General features: G+C 38.4%; 7 protein-coding genes across 7 annotated transcripts; 6 read left to right on the forward strand and 1 right to left on the reverse strand.

The window, feature by feature from the left end:
• Positions 1-215: 215 nt before the first annotated feature.
• Positions 216-853, forward strand: GCK72_023922 (uncharacterized protein; the record flags this gene model as incomplete). The annotated part of the gene is made up of 3 exons (XM_003092743.2): positions 216-305; positions 361-554; positions 610-853. 3 exons carry the CDS (start codon positions 216-218, stop codon positions 851-853), a joined length of 528 nt encoding a protein of 175 aa, XP_003092791.2.
• A 2679-nt stretch (positions 854-3532) lies between these two features.
• Positions 3533-4204, forward strand: GCK72_023923 (uncharacterized protein; the record flags this gene model as incomplete). Its single annotated transcript, XM_003092746.2, has 3 exons — positions 3533-3622; positions 3672-3702; positions 3756-4204. 3 exons carry the CDS (start codon positions 3533-3535, stop codon positions 4202-4204), a joined length of 570 nt encoding a protein of 189 aa, XP_003092794.2.
• Positions 4205-4522: 318 nt separating this feature from the next.
• GCK72_023924 (uncharacterized protein) lies at positions 4523-5075 on the forward strand (the record flags this gene model as incomplete). The annotated part of the gene is made up of 2 exons (XM_003092737.2): positions 4523-4606; positions 4662-5075. The coding sequence occupies 2 exons, from the start codon at positions 4523-4525 to the stop codon at positions 5073-5075; spliced, it is 498 nt and encodes a 165-aa protein (XP_003092785.2).
• Positions 5076-5754: 679 nt separating this feature from the next.
• Positions 5755-6199, forward strand: GCK72_023925 (uncharacterized protein; the record flags this gene model as incomplete). Its single annotated transcript, XM_003092748.2, has 2 exons — positions 5755-5838; positions 6005-6199. 2 exons carry the CDS (start codon positions 5755-5757, stop codon positions 6197-6199), a joined length of 279 nt encoding a protein of 92 aa, XP_003092796.1.
• A 656-nt stretch (positions 6200-6855) lies between these two features.
• Positions 6856-8111, forward strand: GCK72_023926 (uncharacterized protein; the record flags this gene model as incomplete). Its single annotated transcript, XM_053735626.1, has 6 exons — positions 6856-6927; positions 6972-7060; positions 7108-7377; positions 7425-7568; positions 7815-7949; positions 7994-8111. The coding sequence occupies 6 exons, from the start codon at positions 6856-6858 to the stop codon at positions 8109-8111; spliced, it is 828 nt and encodes a 275-aa protein (XP_053579192.1).
• Positions 8112-8659: 548 nt separating this feature from the next.
• Positions 8660-10620, reverse strand: GCK72_023927 (uncharacterized protein; the record flags this gene model as incomplete). Its single annotated transcript, XM_053735627.1, has 6 exons — positions 8660-8824; positions 9400-9506; positions 9559-9604; positions 9657-9734; positions 10124-10207; positions 10507-10620. The coding sequence occupies 6 exons, from the start codon at positions 10618-10620 to the stop codon at positions 8660-8662; spliced, it is 594 nt and encodes a 197-aa protein (XP_053579193.1).
• GCK72_023928 (uncharacterized protein) lies at positions 8697-9186 on the forward strand (the record flags this gene model as incomplete). The annotated part of the gene is made up of 2 exons (XM_053735628.1): positions 8697-9061; positions 9117-9186. 2 exons carry the CDS (start codon positions 8697-8699, stop codon positions 9184-9186), a joined length of 435 nt encoding a protein of 144 aa, XP_053579194.1.
• Positions 10621-16945: the final 6325 nt, after the last annotated feature.

The raw sequence follows: 16945 nt of genomic DNA on the forward strand, positions 1-16945 counted from the left end.
AGGCCCGCCCGCCCGCGCTATATTTCCCTCTAAACTCTCTGCATTCCTGTTATCAATACTCCCTTCGGGACTTTATAATATGAGAACTCCGCCCATATATATTGAGAGAGCGTATAAATACGGATCGACATCTACTGTAATCCTCATTGTTTTCAGCTCTCACTCGAGCCCTCTCTTCGGTCCATTTTTCTCATTTTGCCCCGTCTTCGCAAGCCATGAGAGCTACTTTTGTTCTTCTTGCGTTGCTCTGCGCAATCTACGCTCGTGCTGTACCACTTCAGGTCTACAACTCGGATGAGACTCCGGTAAGTTAATCTCACATTTTTAAGTAGATTATATCAGGATGGTTGTATCTTTCAGTCCGTCGATGTTGTGCTTCTTGAGGGCTCCCCAGTTCAGGATGCTCTCAATTCTGAGGACGACGACGAGTGGAAGCAGGAGGAAGAGTACACAGAAGGTGCTATGGGAAAACGGAGCATCGCCCTCGGAAGAAGCGGATTCCGCCCAGGAAAACGAAGCACGGACATGGACAACTTCCACACTATTGACGTCAGGTAAGATTCGGAATAGTTTTAGAATTCCAACAGAAACCTATGTTGCGTTTTGCAGTGGTCTCATCATGAAACGCTCAATGGCAATGGGAAGATTGGGTCTTCGTCCAGGAAAACGCTCGATGGCCTATGGAAGACAAGGATTCCGTCCAGGAAAGAGATCCATGGCCTACGGACGTCAAGGATTCCGTCCAGGAAAGCGCTCAATGGCATACGGTCGTCAAGGATTCCGTCCAGGAAAGAGAAGCGCTGACATGATGGAAGTCATCCCAGAACACACTCCAGAAATCTACATTGTCTAAGAATTCAACGATTACCCACCCTAATTGATTGCTTTGTATTTTTTTCTCTTCTCATCTCCACATCAAAGCTAAACTACATATGTACAAGAGATCTGCCTGATTTCGGAAATAAAGTCGTGCCCTGTTGCTCAAGATTTCATTTTTCAGGTTTTCAGCATCAAAACTGGAAGAAAATATTATTAAAACTGTCCGGGGAAGTTTCAGATTCTCAGGAAACAAAGGGGAAATGATCCAAAGAATTATAAAAGCATTGAATCGGGATTTTGGATTTCTTTGAGGTAATTGGAAAAATTGAGACCTTCCGAAAGAAAGAGTATGAACAGATCAGCTTGTTAGTGATCCCGTTCTCTCAAATTAATTCGTATTGTCACAGTATTTGGGATCGACACTTGAATGCAAAAAAGGGTTCTCGCAAGGTTCTGGGAGAAACTGAAACTATACAAATTTCTCATTTCTTACATGGGAATGACCCAGGGTGTAACGCTGGGATTTCTTAGATATTTTGGGAAATGATAGCCCTTACCCCAACTAGAACAAAATAAAAATCTTACGTGCCCCTTTTAAGTTTCCAGAGAATGGCAGACACAATTCCAGTTTTTCGAATTTTTCGAGTTGAGTCACTTCGAGACATCGTAACTCGGTCAATTTAAGAGCAATCTTTTCAAACTAAAGTGTAATCGCAAGATATAGACCAAGGCTGTATAAAAGGTAACAGACTCATGTTTCCAGCTGTGACTCCTGAATTACTATAAATGAAAATGTGAAAATTTGCACTTCTCATGAAATCAGAAAGTGGTCATTTTCGAAAAAAACGTATTTGGGAGACCATGTCTATCTGATTGCCAGTGACAAATAAGGTATATATACGTATTCAAATATATGGCTCGCCTTTCATTCCAGAGACTTATTTTCATTTTTTCAGTTTTTCAGTCTAACTTCATGTATAGGGATACGTCAATTCCTTAAAAATAAATTCAGCGCGTTTGGTGAATTCTCAGTTTTTGTGTTAGACGGCTATCACAATACTTTAAAAACTGATTTAATCTAAAATATCATTATACCATTTGTTCGAAACTAACCATCAACTCTCCAGTGGAAAAACCGCACGTATCCCTATACATGAAGTTAGACTGAAAAACTGAAAAAATGAAAATAAGTCTCTGGAATGAAAGGCGAGCCATATATTTGAATACGTATATTTACCTTATTTGTTACTGGCAATCAGATAGACATGGTCTCCCAAATACGTTTTTTTCGAAAATGACCACTTTCTGATTTCATGAGAAGTGCAAATTTTCACATTTTCATTTATAGTAATTCAGGAGTCACAGCTGGAAACATGAGTCTGTTACCTTTTATACAGCCTTGGTCTATATCTTGCGATTACACTTTAGTTTGAAAAGATTGCTCTTAAATTGACCGAGTTACGATGTCTCGAAGTGACTCAACTCGAAAAATTCGAAAAAATGGAATTGTGTCTGCCATTCTCTGGAAACTCAAAAGGGGCACGTAAGATTTTTATTTTGTTCTAGTTGGGGTAAGGGCTATTATTTTCCAAAATATCTAAGAAATCCCAGCGTTACACCCTGGGTCATTCCCATGTTAGGAATCCATTTTGTGTTTATCCTGACGTCTCAGATAGTTTCACAATCGAAACTTTTTTATTAGCTCGGCACATGTCTTACAATTGCGCTCCACCGAAACTCCCTTTAAAAATGTCTCTTTTTCTCTGCGTCTGTCAATTTTGGACACAATTTTCTCGCAGTTTCGGTAGAGCGCGGTTGTAAGAAGTGTGTCGTGCTGATACTCTATCAGTCAATAAACCAAACATTCGTTGAATGAAGAAAGCACTCATATAAGGGAAGGAAAACATATTTTTCTGATCAACTCTAGCGAAAAATAAGAGAAATACAATTTTTGGGTCATCATCCAATCTAACTACATCTTACTCATCTCAGTATCAATCACAACAAAATCGCTTTATAGTGTGACGTTTGTTGGGAATAACTTATGATGCGTAGGTGGAAAAAAGACAAACTCAGGACAAAACAGAATAAACGAAGAAGCTTGGAAAAACTACGAGAAATTTGAAAAAGGGTGTTTTCTAGAAAATAACTACCTGCGAAAACTAAATTGTGAAACTTGACAAAGAGTAATGTTTACTCAATTACTTCTATCAGATACTTCTCTTCGGAAAACGGTCGTGTTTAACAAAAAATCAAAATCGGTAACAGAGCTGATTCAAATCAGTCTTATTTGTAGTTTTCAACCTAACATTAAATTAGTTATGTATAATTTATCAATAAATTGTATGCTGCAGTAGTCAATTGTTAACCTGAACTTGGAATCTCTACCCGATAAACAATGTTTCTTATTCATTCATAACACGGAGTTTCAACCAATTGCCGCTCACCGTTTTGCACTGCACTATGGGGGCTGAATGAGTCATCAACATGGTACAACTTCAATTTATAGTTTTGAAAATCTTCTTATCTCTGCTCATTTCTTCTCTTTATCTTGTTTCTCCATGTTTTTCGTGCTATTACGTGATAGCATTATCCCGCCCATTAACGGAATCTTCCCGCCCTACACAAATCATGCTATAAAAACGATAGGCTCTGAACGCGTTTCAATTTTCTACCACCCTTTACGTCACAGGATCTGAACATATCCAACAAAATGTTCAAGGTGGTTCGCTACCTGTTCGTCTTGGCTTGTGTATGTATTGCGGTGGACTACCTTTTTTCTCAAGGGAACAAATCTTCTGATGTAAGTTATACATGATGTCTTCTACGATCCTTGATCATTATTTTTTCAGGGCGGCAAAAACCGTGATGTCAATGCAGATGGTAATGATATCACTATATTATAATTTTAGTTTCAAAAGCATCCTGTTTTTCAGGGAATGCGGAGGATGTCTCTGTTTGGAGAAACTTAGATGGAATCAATTTTCAAGCATGGGGCAGAAAGTTGAAAGATTTGCCGGACGAGATTGTCGAAAAAACAGAAGAGACTCGTACCAAGCGTTCAGAGACTACAACCCAATCAACAGTGGAGAACGGAAGGCGGTATATTACCATTGACATCAGAAAAACCTTCATGGGACGTATATCGGCGGCGTCTTTCATATCCTGGCCATGGTACCCGGTTGATTCGAGGCTCGTGGGCTTTCCTTTTGGTGGAAGAGGTCAAATGAAACACATTTATGGAGAGGATATCAAAAAGAAACGGTCCCTCGCAATTGGCAGATCATTCTGGCGTCCAGGAAAACGTTTTTCTCGATTTTCTCGCATTGGATCAGGCAACGCCATTACAAAGTTGGTGCGATTCTCAAACTTGGATAATAATTGAATTCTGTATTTTTGTCTATACTTCAATCTGATTACTGTCCTTACTATTCTCTGATTTTTTGAAACTTCAATAAATCATTTGTTGAGTAACACTATACTACTGTATTTTGTAGGGGCGTACCTGGGACCATTCGTATCAGTGGTTGACTCCGCCTGAGTAGTAGAAAATTGCATCCTATAAGATTTTGTTCTGGACTACAAAACCACGCCCACAGTAGCCGAAAAGCATAAAAGGGGTAGGAAAAGCAAGGTGTCATTGTCACCTAGGAAAAACAAGCTCTGCAGCTTTCAACCACTGCAGGTTCCCAGTCATCAAACAATGAAGCTCGCCTTCCTCTTGGTCTTCATGGCCTTGCTTGCCATCTCGGCATGTGCAATCGACGGAGAATTCAAACCATTCATGGTAAGTAATATTAATACTCTTAGGAAAATATGACTGTTATATTCTTCTCTTTAAGGAGAAGAGACACTGGCGCCCAGTAAACCTCCACTATGCCCAACCATGGGAATCGGAGTTGGAATCGGATGAGACCAGTGACGCAAAGTTGGATGAACTTTGCAGAAACTACATTGAGTCCATCCCCCGCCGAAATGGACGCTCCGGTCAGGATGATTCCATCAATACCAACGACGAGGAGGATGAGAGCCGTGAGCTCGAAGGAGCATCGGGCAACTTCAAACTGGCTAAGCGTCTCTACATCAACCGTGATGGATTCCGCCCAGCCAAGCGTTCCATGGCCATCGGCAGAGCTGGAATGCGTCCAGGAAAGCGCGGATTTGTTTTAGCCGGACTCCGCGGAAAGAAATCGCTCGTCCCATTCGAGGAGATCTACTCGACCGATGACGATCGTGTCTACTCTGACAATCAATAATTGATTGCATTTTCTTTCAATTCTCGCAATCTCTGAAATGCTGTGTGTGTTACTAAAATAAATGATCATTTGTTGCTGTGCTTTTGAATTAAAAAAAAAGAAAAATTTGAAATCCGTCTTGGTTTAGCTACATCGATAGCCCTTAATGAATAGGCATTCAAAAAGAGATTTCCAGATAAACACATGCGCTTTCTCTCCAAAAACTTCGATTTCGTCTTTGATAGTTGTCTAGTCCATCCCTTATCATAAATCCTTTGTTAAACAGTTGTGGACACCTTTTGAAGTCATTTCTGTATAGAATCTTTACACTAATTGTACAACCAGATGGTCCTGCCGGTACAATACAGTTTATACCGTAACCTCATACGTCACCGGTCCGAAATAGTTTTCTGAACCTGATCATTATAACATGTCCAATTTTCTCAGAAAAAGGCGTGTCAAACGACCTTTTTAATGTGTTTCTCGCGTGCTGCTCCAGATTAAACCAAAATTTAATCAATGGTTTCGTAAAACCCATAACCGGTTCCGGTGTTGTGACCGTTTGACTCCGCCTTAACTCTAACTTCGCATAATCTGGAATAGTCTCTTGCTCAGGCTGAAAAGTATATAAACCCGATTTTCGACAGTGTTAACCACCCTTCTCAACTCTCCCGGACTCGTTGACTACAACTTGTCCAAAATGCCGCGCTTGATGCTCTTCTTCTGCATCGCGCTCATTGCGAACCAAGGAATCGCTCTTCACCAACCGGTCTACGATCAAGATGTGAGTTTTGGGAGATAATACAATACTTTTAGACAATTCTAGGTATAGGGGCGAAATAATCTATTTTGTATAAATCAGAAGACTTAAGAGTAGGAATAGTTCCATTATCTACTTAACACATAGAAATGTTTAATTGCTGACTCCTATTCAAACTATATCGTTTCAGGACGACATCAACGTCGTTCAAAGCGCCGGAGGCTTCCACCTCGTCAACGAGGACCGCGTCATCAGCGTCGAACCAGTCGAGGCTCGTCTCAGCTTCGAGAGACTTCGTGCTCTTCCGATCATGAAGAAGTCCATCGCCATCGGACGCGCCGGATTCCGTCCAGGAAAACGCACCGTCGACATCTACGACTTCTAACTTTCTCAATGAAGATAAATCCGGTACTTTTCCGGATCCCGTGTTAATTTCATTCTTCATTACAATGTCGTATCTATTGTCTTATCATCATCGAAAATAAACGATTCACTGTTACTCTGACGAACACCCACTCAGAAAACTCTATTTATAGAAAAACCACTGTAAATCTAAAATAACTTTTGAGGAGCCAATGCAAATGGAATGAGATCATAAAAATAGTACAGTGGTTTGCCCACAACTTTGTGGGGTTTTCAGCGCCAGACTAATTCGGACACAATTAAACGCCCTTAAATATGGCATGAGAAAGTGAAGCGAAGTTGGAAAACTCAAAGAAAATTAGTCTGCTTTCAGTTGACGTTTCAGTCTCCGTTTTCTCAGACTTCTGTTCACACAGGTCTGAAGTGTTTGTTTCGACGGTTTTCAATTTTTAGAAGTTAACGATAGAGAGGTTAGGTACCAGGGATAAAACAGCATGTCTTCTGTAACTTAATATCAGAACAAATCTTACTAGGAGTTTTGATAATAGTCAGATATAGATATTTTCTCGTCAAATTCGTGATCGTTAACTATGTGTAAAAGCCCGCTATATCTTCTCATCCTCCAAAGACGTATTGGTTTTGAGAAAAGTGATTTTATTTATTGCAGCAACTTGGAAAATGAGGTTCATGATATTACTGCCTACTTTGATTGTTCTCTACTTTGGAGTCGCTAGCACTCTTCCCATTGCGGTATGTTGAGAGACAATCTCTCATATACTATATATTGTTTTTAGGATGTACGCGCTAATGTGAGCATCAGCTTCCCGTTGGTTCTTCCAACCAAGACTGTCATCTCTGATAAGTCCAGAGCAAAGATCGAGAAGTATGTAAAACGATCCATTTTAACATAACAATGTTTTTTTATTGCAGACATGTCGCCAAGATAATAAGAGACGCTCAAAAAGCTCCTTTCCGTTACGGAAAGCGTTCGGGAATAAGCTCTGGAGGTGTTCTTGGCTGGTCTTCAGACATCTTGAATAGCCGTTCTGGAGACTATACTTACTCTTCCTTTCGTGCCCCATGGTACCCGAAAGCATACTCAAACTACCGTTACGACACGTCGAGAAAGGAGTTTTTTCCGTCTTTCTCATCTTTTACTGGCAATTCAGTTGTTCGTTTTGTTGAGAATATATTATTGAGGTTTGCATTTGGTAGTGAGTAAATCAAGTTTCAACATCAACTTCCAGAGACCGCCATCATCAAATGAATCAAATGAAGCACTTGATGAGTTTGTCTCCACCAGTTTTGGCTGGAGCAGATAAGATGGCAGAAGTTGGAAAACTTCTACGCATGGTGGAATTGTTGGAAAACTCTCAAAATAGTGCACCATTGTGAGTTTTGAAAACATAAAAAAGTAGACCGAATTTTTGAACCTGCGAACCCAAATTGGAAAAAAATTCCTCTCTCAAAATAGTTTTCAAAAATATTCTCATCTATCGCAATTATATTTCTTGATTTCGTTTTGAGTGACTGGATGGGAAGAAAAACATCAAAGTTCAATTCACAGTGAATATGATATCACTTCAAATTTTCCATCCTTAAATATTCATCATCAATTAATCTGTTCACTTCTTCAGAAAGAATATCAACAAATTCTACCGTACTTCGACTTTCACTCGTGCCCGTCCCGGAAAACGCAGTGCTCTTTTGCAAAAGATGCAGGAAGTGCCAAAGGGGTTCAAGGAACCAGCTGTTTTTTTGAGTCCCTCGGGGTAAGAATGCCCATCAATCAGCTGGACTGAAAGGTTTTTTCCAGGCAAAAAAGTGGTGACGCAAGCACCGGGCTCAACGGGACTACGGTACCTCATAAAAAGTCTGTGGCATTGGGAAAAGGGTTCCGACGAGGAAATCGCCAGCCGATTGGATACAATTAGATATCCAAAAAGAGCAATAAATCAACAAGGAAGCATTCGAATGACAATTTCTGTCCCTTTCCTTCTCTTCTTGAGTGTCCCTCTCTTTTTTCTGATGTTCCTGAATGCTCTATTATCCTATTCGCTTCCTCTTGATGATTGCTTTCCCGTTAAACGAATAAAAAAAGTTATGCTCTCTCTTCCCATCTCTACAACAAACTCATGCGTTTTCCCGCATGATTGCCTTCACCACGAGGTCCTCCGATAAGTAATCCATTTTCTTCTTCTGAATTGCGGAAATCAAAAAAAAAGAATGTGTGTTCTGCGCACGTCTCTCAACATTTTCTTCATGTGCTTTTCCTCTTTTTTTCGGAAAAAAAGAAAGGAGAAGAAGAAGAAGATGAAAAATGGTGAACGTCAGATGACGAGGCCAAACATCGGTCCTGTCAAGACTCATTTTCGAATCTGTTGAATTACTGCCTTTTTCCAGACATCTGAAGTGCTTGCGCAAAGCTCCGCCCCCTGAGCACTTTGCTCCTCCCATTCTTTCATTCTCAATCTTCATTCGCCTAACAGAATCTCGACAGTGAGGGCCGACCTTCCACCATGAATTCGTGTCTCATTTTACTCTTTCTCGGTTCTGTGATCCTTGCTGATGCAAACTTGCATCCAACTGAGCCTTCCGCTGATTGGAGAGAGCAAATGATGGCTTCAACAAAGCCATCCTTGCCGGACTGGATTATGAACAAGCTCCCAGGACAAAAGTCCCGTCTTCCGACAGGCTACTTTAATACGGACGATCAAATGCGCCGTAACGAACTAGCTTATCTTGAGAAGATGGACCGTGAGCGCGGAAACAGCAGAGCACAGAAAAATGAAGCTGATGAGATTAACATGGAGAAACGCCGCAATCTTCTCGTCGGACGTTATGGTTTCCGCATCGGAAAGAGATCCGATGATGAGAATCTCAAGTAAGTTGACTTAAAATTCATCTAACAGACTTGTTTCTCATCATGTCTATTTTAGTGAGGATGACTACCGCGAGCTTCTCTCCGAGACTGAACAACAACCGGAGCATCGTAACTTTGTCCAATAAAGAGTGCTCTCACCTCTTCCTGCTTTACTTGCAACCCAATTTAACTTTTGCTTTACTGTGCGCTTTTGATTTTACTAAGATTCCACAAATGCAACAATAATTTGTTCTCTAAATGGTGTTGAAAAACACAAAATCTCGGAAATAAAGGAGATATGTTAATAGCCAGTGTGTTCTCATTTCAACTTTGCAAAAAAAAAACACACAAACACTTACCACACGTGGATTGTCTTCTTCGTCATACAAAGTATGTCTACGATTATCTGGGGTTACAGACGACATTACAGAGTTTCTCCATTGAATATTCTCCATTCCTGATGAGGCTGAAACAAACTTTTGGGTTAAACAAAATAATTTCGTTATCAGTCGACAGACCTAGGCTGTTGTAGGATGCTGTAGATTGGGGACGACTGCGGATAGCCTGGAAACATTATTTAATTAGGAAAAGAGACGAGACAGACTCGCGGGCTTACTTGCACTCTCTGAATGTTGCTGGGTGGCTGTTGGGAGCGTAGCCTTGATTCTTCCTTGGCAGATCTGACCGTACTTGGCTGAAATATTAAGCAAACGATAAAGAAGCATATCTCTTAACAAATGTTATGAGAAATCTACTCCCTTAATGAATCTCTGTCAGAAGTTTCCGAACGACAAATAGTGTTTCAAGTTTGTTTTTAAGTGGTAATTATCTCAGCTTTTTCTAATATCAATTCTATTTAGAAAATCTTCATGCTGGATTTCAGTGAGAAATTCATTGAATATTCAATAGTTTCGGTCACGGAAGAGACTAATTTTAGAAACTCTAGAAATGGTGAGCAATATACAAGAAAAATCCTTTCATGCATAAAAAGATTGATTCAATAATGCACAAAAAAGTTTTTGGCACTAATCAAGATTCCCGGAAGTACTTTATAAATTTGAAACATAAAAATGCAAAACTCACTTTTTTCGATCTGAGAACAACAACTGGCTGGTCGAACAGTAATGCGTAGTCAGGAGGCGACTGGCTTCCTCCGTTCTGTACTATCTGAAATCCAATTTGTGTGTTGTGGGGGTGACACATTAGCTAAACAACATGTGATTCGTCATCAGAACTAGTATGGGAGTGTTAATCTTACTATTCTGATTCATAAATTACAAATGAATGTTTGCTTGTAGACACTTGTAAACATTCTGACCCTCTGAGAGAAAAAATTTACGATGTGTGAGATAATGGGAGAGAAATTAGAAGTTATGATCCATCAGGTTCTAAATATCTCCTTTCTGGCGATACGAGGTGAGAAATAACGCATGAAATAATATCCGTTAATGAAAAAATTTTCTTACGCTTGGCTGGGATCCATAATGATGCGGCTGAGATCTGTAATCGACCAGTGACGGTGACGAAAAATTATGACTTCTTCTTCCAAATCCATTTACACCCATGGAAGGTGGTTGCATGTCCCTGAATAATTTGAGATACTGTAGATAAAATTTGCTCTTTTTTTTCTCTTTTGTATGATTTTTTCTAATTTCAAGATTTGTCATGTGAGCTAAAAATAGTTAGCCGTAGACAACTACACTTAACGACTTCCACTTGTAATGCACATAAACATAAAAACATCATATTGACATCTTCTAAACTGACATCTCCGCCAATGCACACGTGAATTTCTGGTAAGGTGAGCTAGGATAAAAAAAGAAAATACGATACTTACCTCATTCCACCCGCAAAATTGTGAACAGTTCTTGTGGGTTGTGTGGAAATAATTTTTAATCTGTAAATATTACATGTGTCATGACGGTTGATTAGAAAAAAAAGAAAAAACGGAAATAAGATTACATAGTGTCATATTCTACATAGAAAGGACCAGCTTGAAGAATGGTAAAAAAAGTAATGTGTTATTTTTGCGGTAAAAGACAGTAGGTGTAGAGAGAAAAAGAAAAATTGGAAATGCGATAAGCGCGTTATGTAGACTGATTGCATTCATAAACTTATAGCGGAGTCATTAACATATATTGAAATTTATTTTTTCAAAAGAACAAACAGGAAACGGTCACTTTGTAACGGTCAAGAAACGGAAATCAAATGAACAATAGAGGAAGACCAAATGAAATTGAATACATAAGTACATTCATCTTTCCATCTCGCACTGTCCACTCAAACAACATGAAATTCAATTACAAACAATAACAACAAAAAACAGGCGGCAACCCAAAAGATGTGTGGCTCTCGAAAATCTGGATATGATTCAAACAATCTCATAAGACTCAAAAATCACCGCACATCGATAGAAAAGAAAATCACCGGTTTCGGACAGACAGGAATGCGGAAATCGTTTCGAAATTAGAATGGAAGCTGTGTTTTGGAAAGATCGAGTAATAACGGTATTCCGAGTCGGGATGACATGAAGGTCATTGAACTCACCTCCATCGCTTACCCTGTTATTGGAGACGTCAACTTGTTTCGGCGCCTAGGGAAAAGGGAAGCGCAGTTTATGGGTCAATTACATTGAACCCCTCAATTTTGATCGTTTCAGACAGTTTTTAGATTTGGGTAAAAAGTTACAAATTGCGGACAGGAAAGAGGTAGAAGAGAAATGGTCAAGTTGAAAAAACACGTCAAAAATAGAAATAGTAGTAATTTTTGAATTTTAATTTCGAAAGAAGGCTAGATAATTTGCCAAGTCCGCCAGATGAAGCAAATGACGAATAAATAAAAAGAGCATAAAAGAAGGGGAACGGACAGAAGAACAGTGTACAATGACTAAACCAGTGTACAAATACAATAGTAACGGACAGCCGGCTCGTTGGCTCATAGAGGGAATACCGTCCTATATGCAAGGGCTATGTGTGCCGGTGTCGGTGCCGCGCGTACACTCAAAAAAACATAAAAACAGTACTCGTCTTTCCGGTTGTTTCTCTCCCCTTCTGCTTTTGGTTATTTATAATGCCCGTTGCCTTATTTTGCGGTTTTCTAATTAATTTCCTATTCCTAGAGCGATGTATGAGAAAGCGAATCTTTTTTCACTTTCAATTTTCGGTTGTGGTTATGGGAAAGAGAAAAAAGAGGATTGAGAAAGTGAGAATAAGAGGAAAAAACTATATTATGTCATGAGTACGGTTGTTTTGGGTTAGTATAGAGTGCAAATGGAGAAATATGAAAATGGAAAAAGAGGGGAGGGGTGTGAAAGCAAATACTCGGTGATTTGAATTGAAAAAGAAAGAAAGCAAGCTTCGCACGCACTATCAAGCACTGATAACAAAAATTGCTTGATTAGGAGAAGTTGATCTTCCGGATAAGTGACCCAGTTCTGAGAACGTATCGAATTAGAGACATAATACCTCCTAATTTCTAAAAACTCGAGAACACTGAATGAAATGAGACACACAAGAGACAATGAAACGTGAATCGTATCATTCACTGTCAATTTCCATATCAATGACGCATTAATAAGATTTCTGATTTCGAAACAATATATCCGTAAAGAGAAAATAAAATGAGAAAAGTCGAATCCGAACACACGAAATCAGTAAGCGAATTGAATCGGGTTAATGATCTCGCGTGCCGTCGCAAGAATGAAAAGAAAGGATAATGTGAGGAAAAATAATAGAATTTGAAATGAGTAAAATCTTTCTTGTGAATTCAATATGAATTTCTCGCATATTAAGGGTATTTATGTGTAATTTCGGAGAAGACTTGGGGAGGATAAATTGTTGCAATTTTGGGGAAAAGAAAAATGGTTATGAAGTAGATTATGGAATTGAGAAAATCTTGAAGAAAATAATCTTCCAAGCTTCAGATAGTAAGAAAAAAAGCAACATGTTTCTCAATTCTATATATTTTACAACATCAATGACACCATAAAATGCTTCTTTAGCCACTGCATTGTTATATTGGTGTAGATCTCTGGCGCAACCAAAAAATATTCTTCACAATAGACAGACAGTAATTTGAGAAATAAAATTTCATTCAGGTTTTTTTCGCGGAACTGAACAACTGACTCGCTCTTCACAATAACGGATTGGATTAGACTGACGGGATTAGAAACTAGTAGAACGCGAAACTAAATGTTTGTGAATTGGAGAATAGTGTGAAATCTGATGAAGATGTGGTGGGAAAAAGGAGAGAGAAACTCTTACATAAACATATTCTAATAGTAAGCGTTTGGAGAAATTCAGTAGTGTTGACTATTATGTTAGGATGAGTGATGCGCCATATAGGAAGCATAAATAAATAAAATGAGAGGTTCAGCGCTAACCGTTTTATTAATCTCTACTTAAAAGACACTCGTCTTCCACTATCTCTATTCTTTTCATTCGGGTGTTGTTTCTTTTTCATTGTGCTTTATAAGAGTCGGTTGATTTGAAATAGAATTTATAAACATGAAGTTGTAGCATATTCAATCAAAATGCGACTCTAGTGGCAGAGAACTACTTTTTCAAGATCTCTGATAAATTTCTTTGAAAGGTAAATGTTATAAATGATATTCTGAAAAATGTAGACACTCAAATATTAAGCGAATGAAACTCTCATTTACACTTGTTGACCAACAAATATCTCGTGTACCCAGGGATATTAGGATACAACATAAAAAACAGTTGTAGACGTCTTGCGGAGAAGCAATTTGCATTTGGATTGCAACACATAACAAAAGTGTGAAGAACATAATACAATTGCCGGCGATGGCCAACTTACATATCAAACATGTTGATCTCTTCCTTTGTGTCAGTTATACATATCTTTATCGTAGTCGTTCAACAATTTCCTCCTGTTTCTTTCTCTTTTTTCATTTCACAGTATGAGGTGAATGATCTATGGATGTGGTAAAGCAACGCAAAAAACGAGGTGATAAATTACAGCAAAAAGTATTATTTTGTGAAAGAAGTGAGGAGAGGGGAAGAAATCGGACTGGATGCTAGCCAGATGACGTTCTGATGGTGATGAATGCGATGGGGTATCTGTTCACGTCGGTGAGAAATGAAAGATGAGAAGAGAGAGAAAAACGGAAAGATAGTATGAGGGAACGGTTTCTGGAGAAAAGGTCAATTAGAGTCACAGGATATCTGATACATCTGCGAGGTGTGTCTCTAGAGGCCACACACACTTTTGAGGAAACAATCAACACATGGACTGTGAACACGGGTCGAAATCCGGTTTAGCTTCAAGAAGAAATGCGCTTGGAACCACTCAAAAATATGAATATATCGGAGAATCCGACAAAAAACCCAAAAATGAACATATAAACGAGACTCCTCTCCAAAAAAGTGAAGCATCCGTAACATTGCTATGAATGAACAGAGTTGAACATGGAAACAACAATGTCGTGCGCAAGTGTTATTGTTTTGAAATGCGCGAAACACACGATCTCTGCTCCCGGACAAGAAACAGAGGAAGACTGGGCAGGCGAAGTGAATCGCACTTTATTTGAAGGTAGCATTCACGCGTGAACACCACGGCCAAACTAAAAGTAGACAAATATGAGTATGCACAAGTTGAGTGTGCCGGTTTCAAGAGGGTTCACACACTGTTCAAATCGGAAGAAGATGAAGACGGAAACCTTGATTTTTGGAAGGTATTTATATTCTACTTGTACCCGAATCACTTCTTAAAACGGTCAATTGGTCTGGTAGTAAGACAAGGGCAATAAGGAACAACAATGCAACTACTTATCTTCACAAAATGTTTCTAAAGTGCGTGGTAAAAACTGACTTTTGGAAATTCTCAAGTGAAACTTTAGTTTTACTGTTTCCAAAACTTCAAAAATATGTTTTTCTTTTTAAAAGTCCGCAATAGGAAAAACCCCAAAATATTATTTTTCACCTGCAAAGGATTAGTCACCTTTAAACTGAAGGAAAAGGAGAATGAAAGAGAGAAGAATGGAACGGCTTCAATAAAGTAATTAGGGATAGAATGTGGCAGGTGTTGGTGCAATATTCATCTGCAACAGATGGACGATGCGAGACTTTTGCACCAGATTATGCATTCGTTTGGAGGACATCCTCCAACCAAAACAACTTCTCGAAATAGTGAAGTAACAGGTGAATACTTGATCGGAATAGGGAATTACTATGTATACATTCAGAAATAGCAGTCGGTTGAATGAAAATGGAAAACATCTGCAGAAACCATGACCAAGCTTGACATATGCACCACCTGCCTGTCGGTCATGAAAGGAGACACTCTTTTTGATAATTACCGGTGCTAATGGTCCATAGCAGACGATTGGTTTTTTGTTGTTTGGAGTCGGCAGGGCTAATGAATCAGGAAATGAATGGAAGACCACAATTCAATGGAAATCGAAAGAATGTTTGATGTGAAGAAGCTGACATTTTGAGACCTAGATTTAAAATGACATGACAGCACTGTCGAGGGTTGAACAATCTGAAAATTTTCTGAAACTGAATCACGATAAAATGTTTTGGCTGTATCTCCAATACCTTTGAATCTAGTTACAAATCCTTCTTCCATCAAAACGCGTATGTTGTTTCATGGCACCTTGGCAATTTTGTTCTCCATAGCACCTGTTGCTTAGGAGCTATTCTTTTTAGGTTTCTGCGACAGAAATAAAAAAATTTTGTTTCTTTTTGTCCACGAGTGCAAGGATAAATATTTTTTGTTGCCTCTATATACAATTCCCATTTTGCCATGAAAACTTCTTATAAAAAACAATGTTTTTTCAATTTCAAACCATCAAGTTTTCGATTTATTAATTTTGATATTATCAAAGTCACATGTAGGTGGGAAACCACATTTTTTGAAAAATTTAATTTAAAACACACAATGTAAGAAATGGTTGCGTTAAAACAAACAGTGTTTTTCCAGAACAATGGTTGAACTGAAAATTTCTGTTTGAAACCTACTTCGTCAATTGACGATTTTTGCATTGAGTTTCGGATCTAATTGTAAATATTAATAAGTTTCTGTTCATCTTCACCATGACAGAACTATTCAGATAGTAGAACTTCACATTGTCATTTTTCATAAGATTCGTGTTTCTAATCAAAACATCAGAATGCAACAATAGCAAACCAAAAATATTTCAACTTTCAAACAATTTACACTGAATACTCTTTCTAATTTTCTTTTCCTCCAGAAGGTTTTTTTCTTTTTTAATTGATTGGTTTCTTGTTTCAACTTCTGAAACGGTCCTTATCAAACAGGTCGGTTATGAAGTGACGCTTGAGAATTCACTCTGCTTATTCTGATTTTTGTCAAAGTACTACTACCAGCAGTTCCGCGTCCAAAATATTGTATCCATTGATGAAGTCAGAGATTTTTGACAACATTCTATTTGAAAGTCATGAAAAACAAAAAATCTTTAATAGTAGTACTTCAAGATCATGGCCTGAGTCATTCTTTTATTTTATAGACTATCTATAAATTACAAAAATTTAATGAAAGTCTTATTGGTTTTATCAATAAAATAGGTACTATCATCTTTAGCGATTTATAAATGAACCCTTCGCAAGCAAGATAATCATTCGGTCAAACCCTTTCAGTATTACATATTCTCCAATAAAACATTTTATTTTCTAGTAGGTCAGAGTACACAAAGAAGTTTCAAAGATTTCTCATCATGAAATCATTTTGTTTTGTCTAGTCAACAATTCTAATGGCTTTTTAGTCAGATGACAAAAATCAATTTATTATCCATCAAAAATTCTTTTGATTTTTTTCCCAAAACTCAATTCCTCCGCCTCCACGTCTTGTGCTAGATCGTACTATCCGCGATATCTTTATTTTTTGTGTGGGTGGTGTTCTCTTATATAAACTTGGAAAAAT

This window comes from Caenorhabditis remanei, chromosome X (assembly GCF_010183535.1).
Source record: "Caenorhabditis remanei strain PX506 chromosome X, whole genome shotgun sequence".
NCBI classification, from domain to species: domain Eukaryota; kingdom Metazoa; phylum Nematoda; class Chromadorea; order Rhabditida; family Rhabditidae; genus Caenorhabditis; species Caenorhabditis remanei.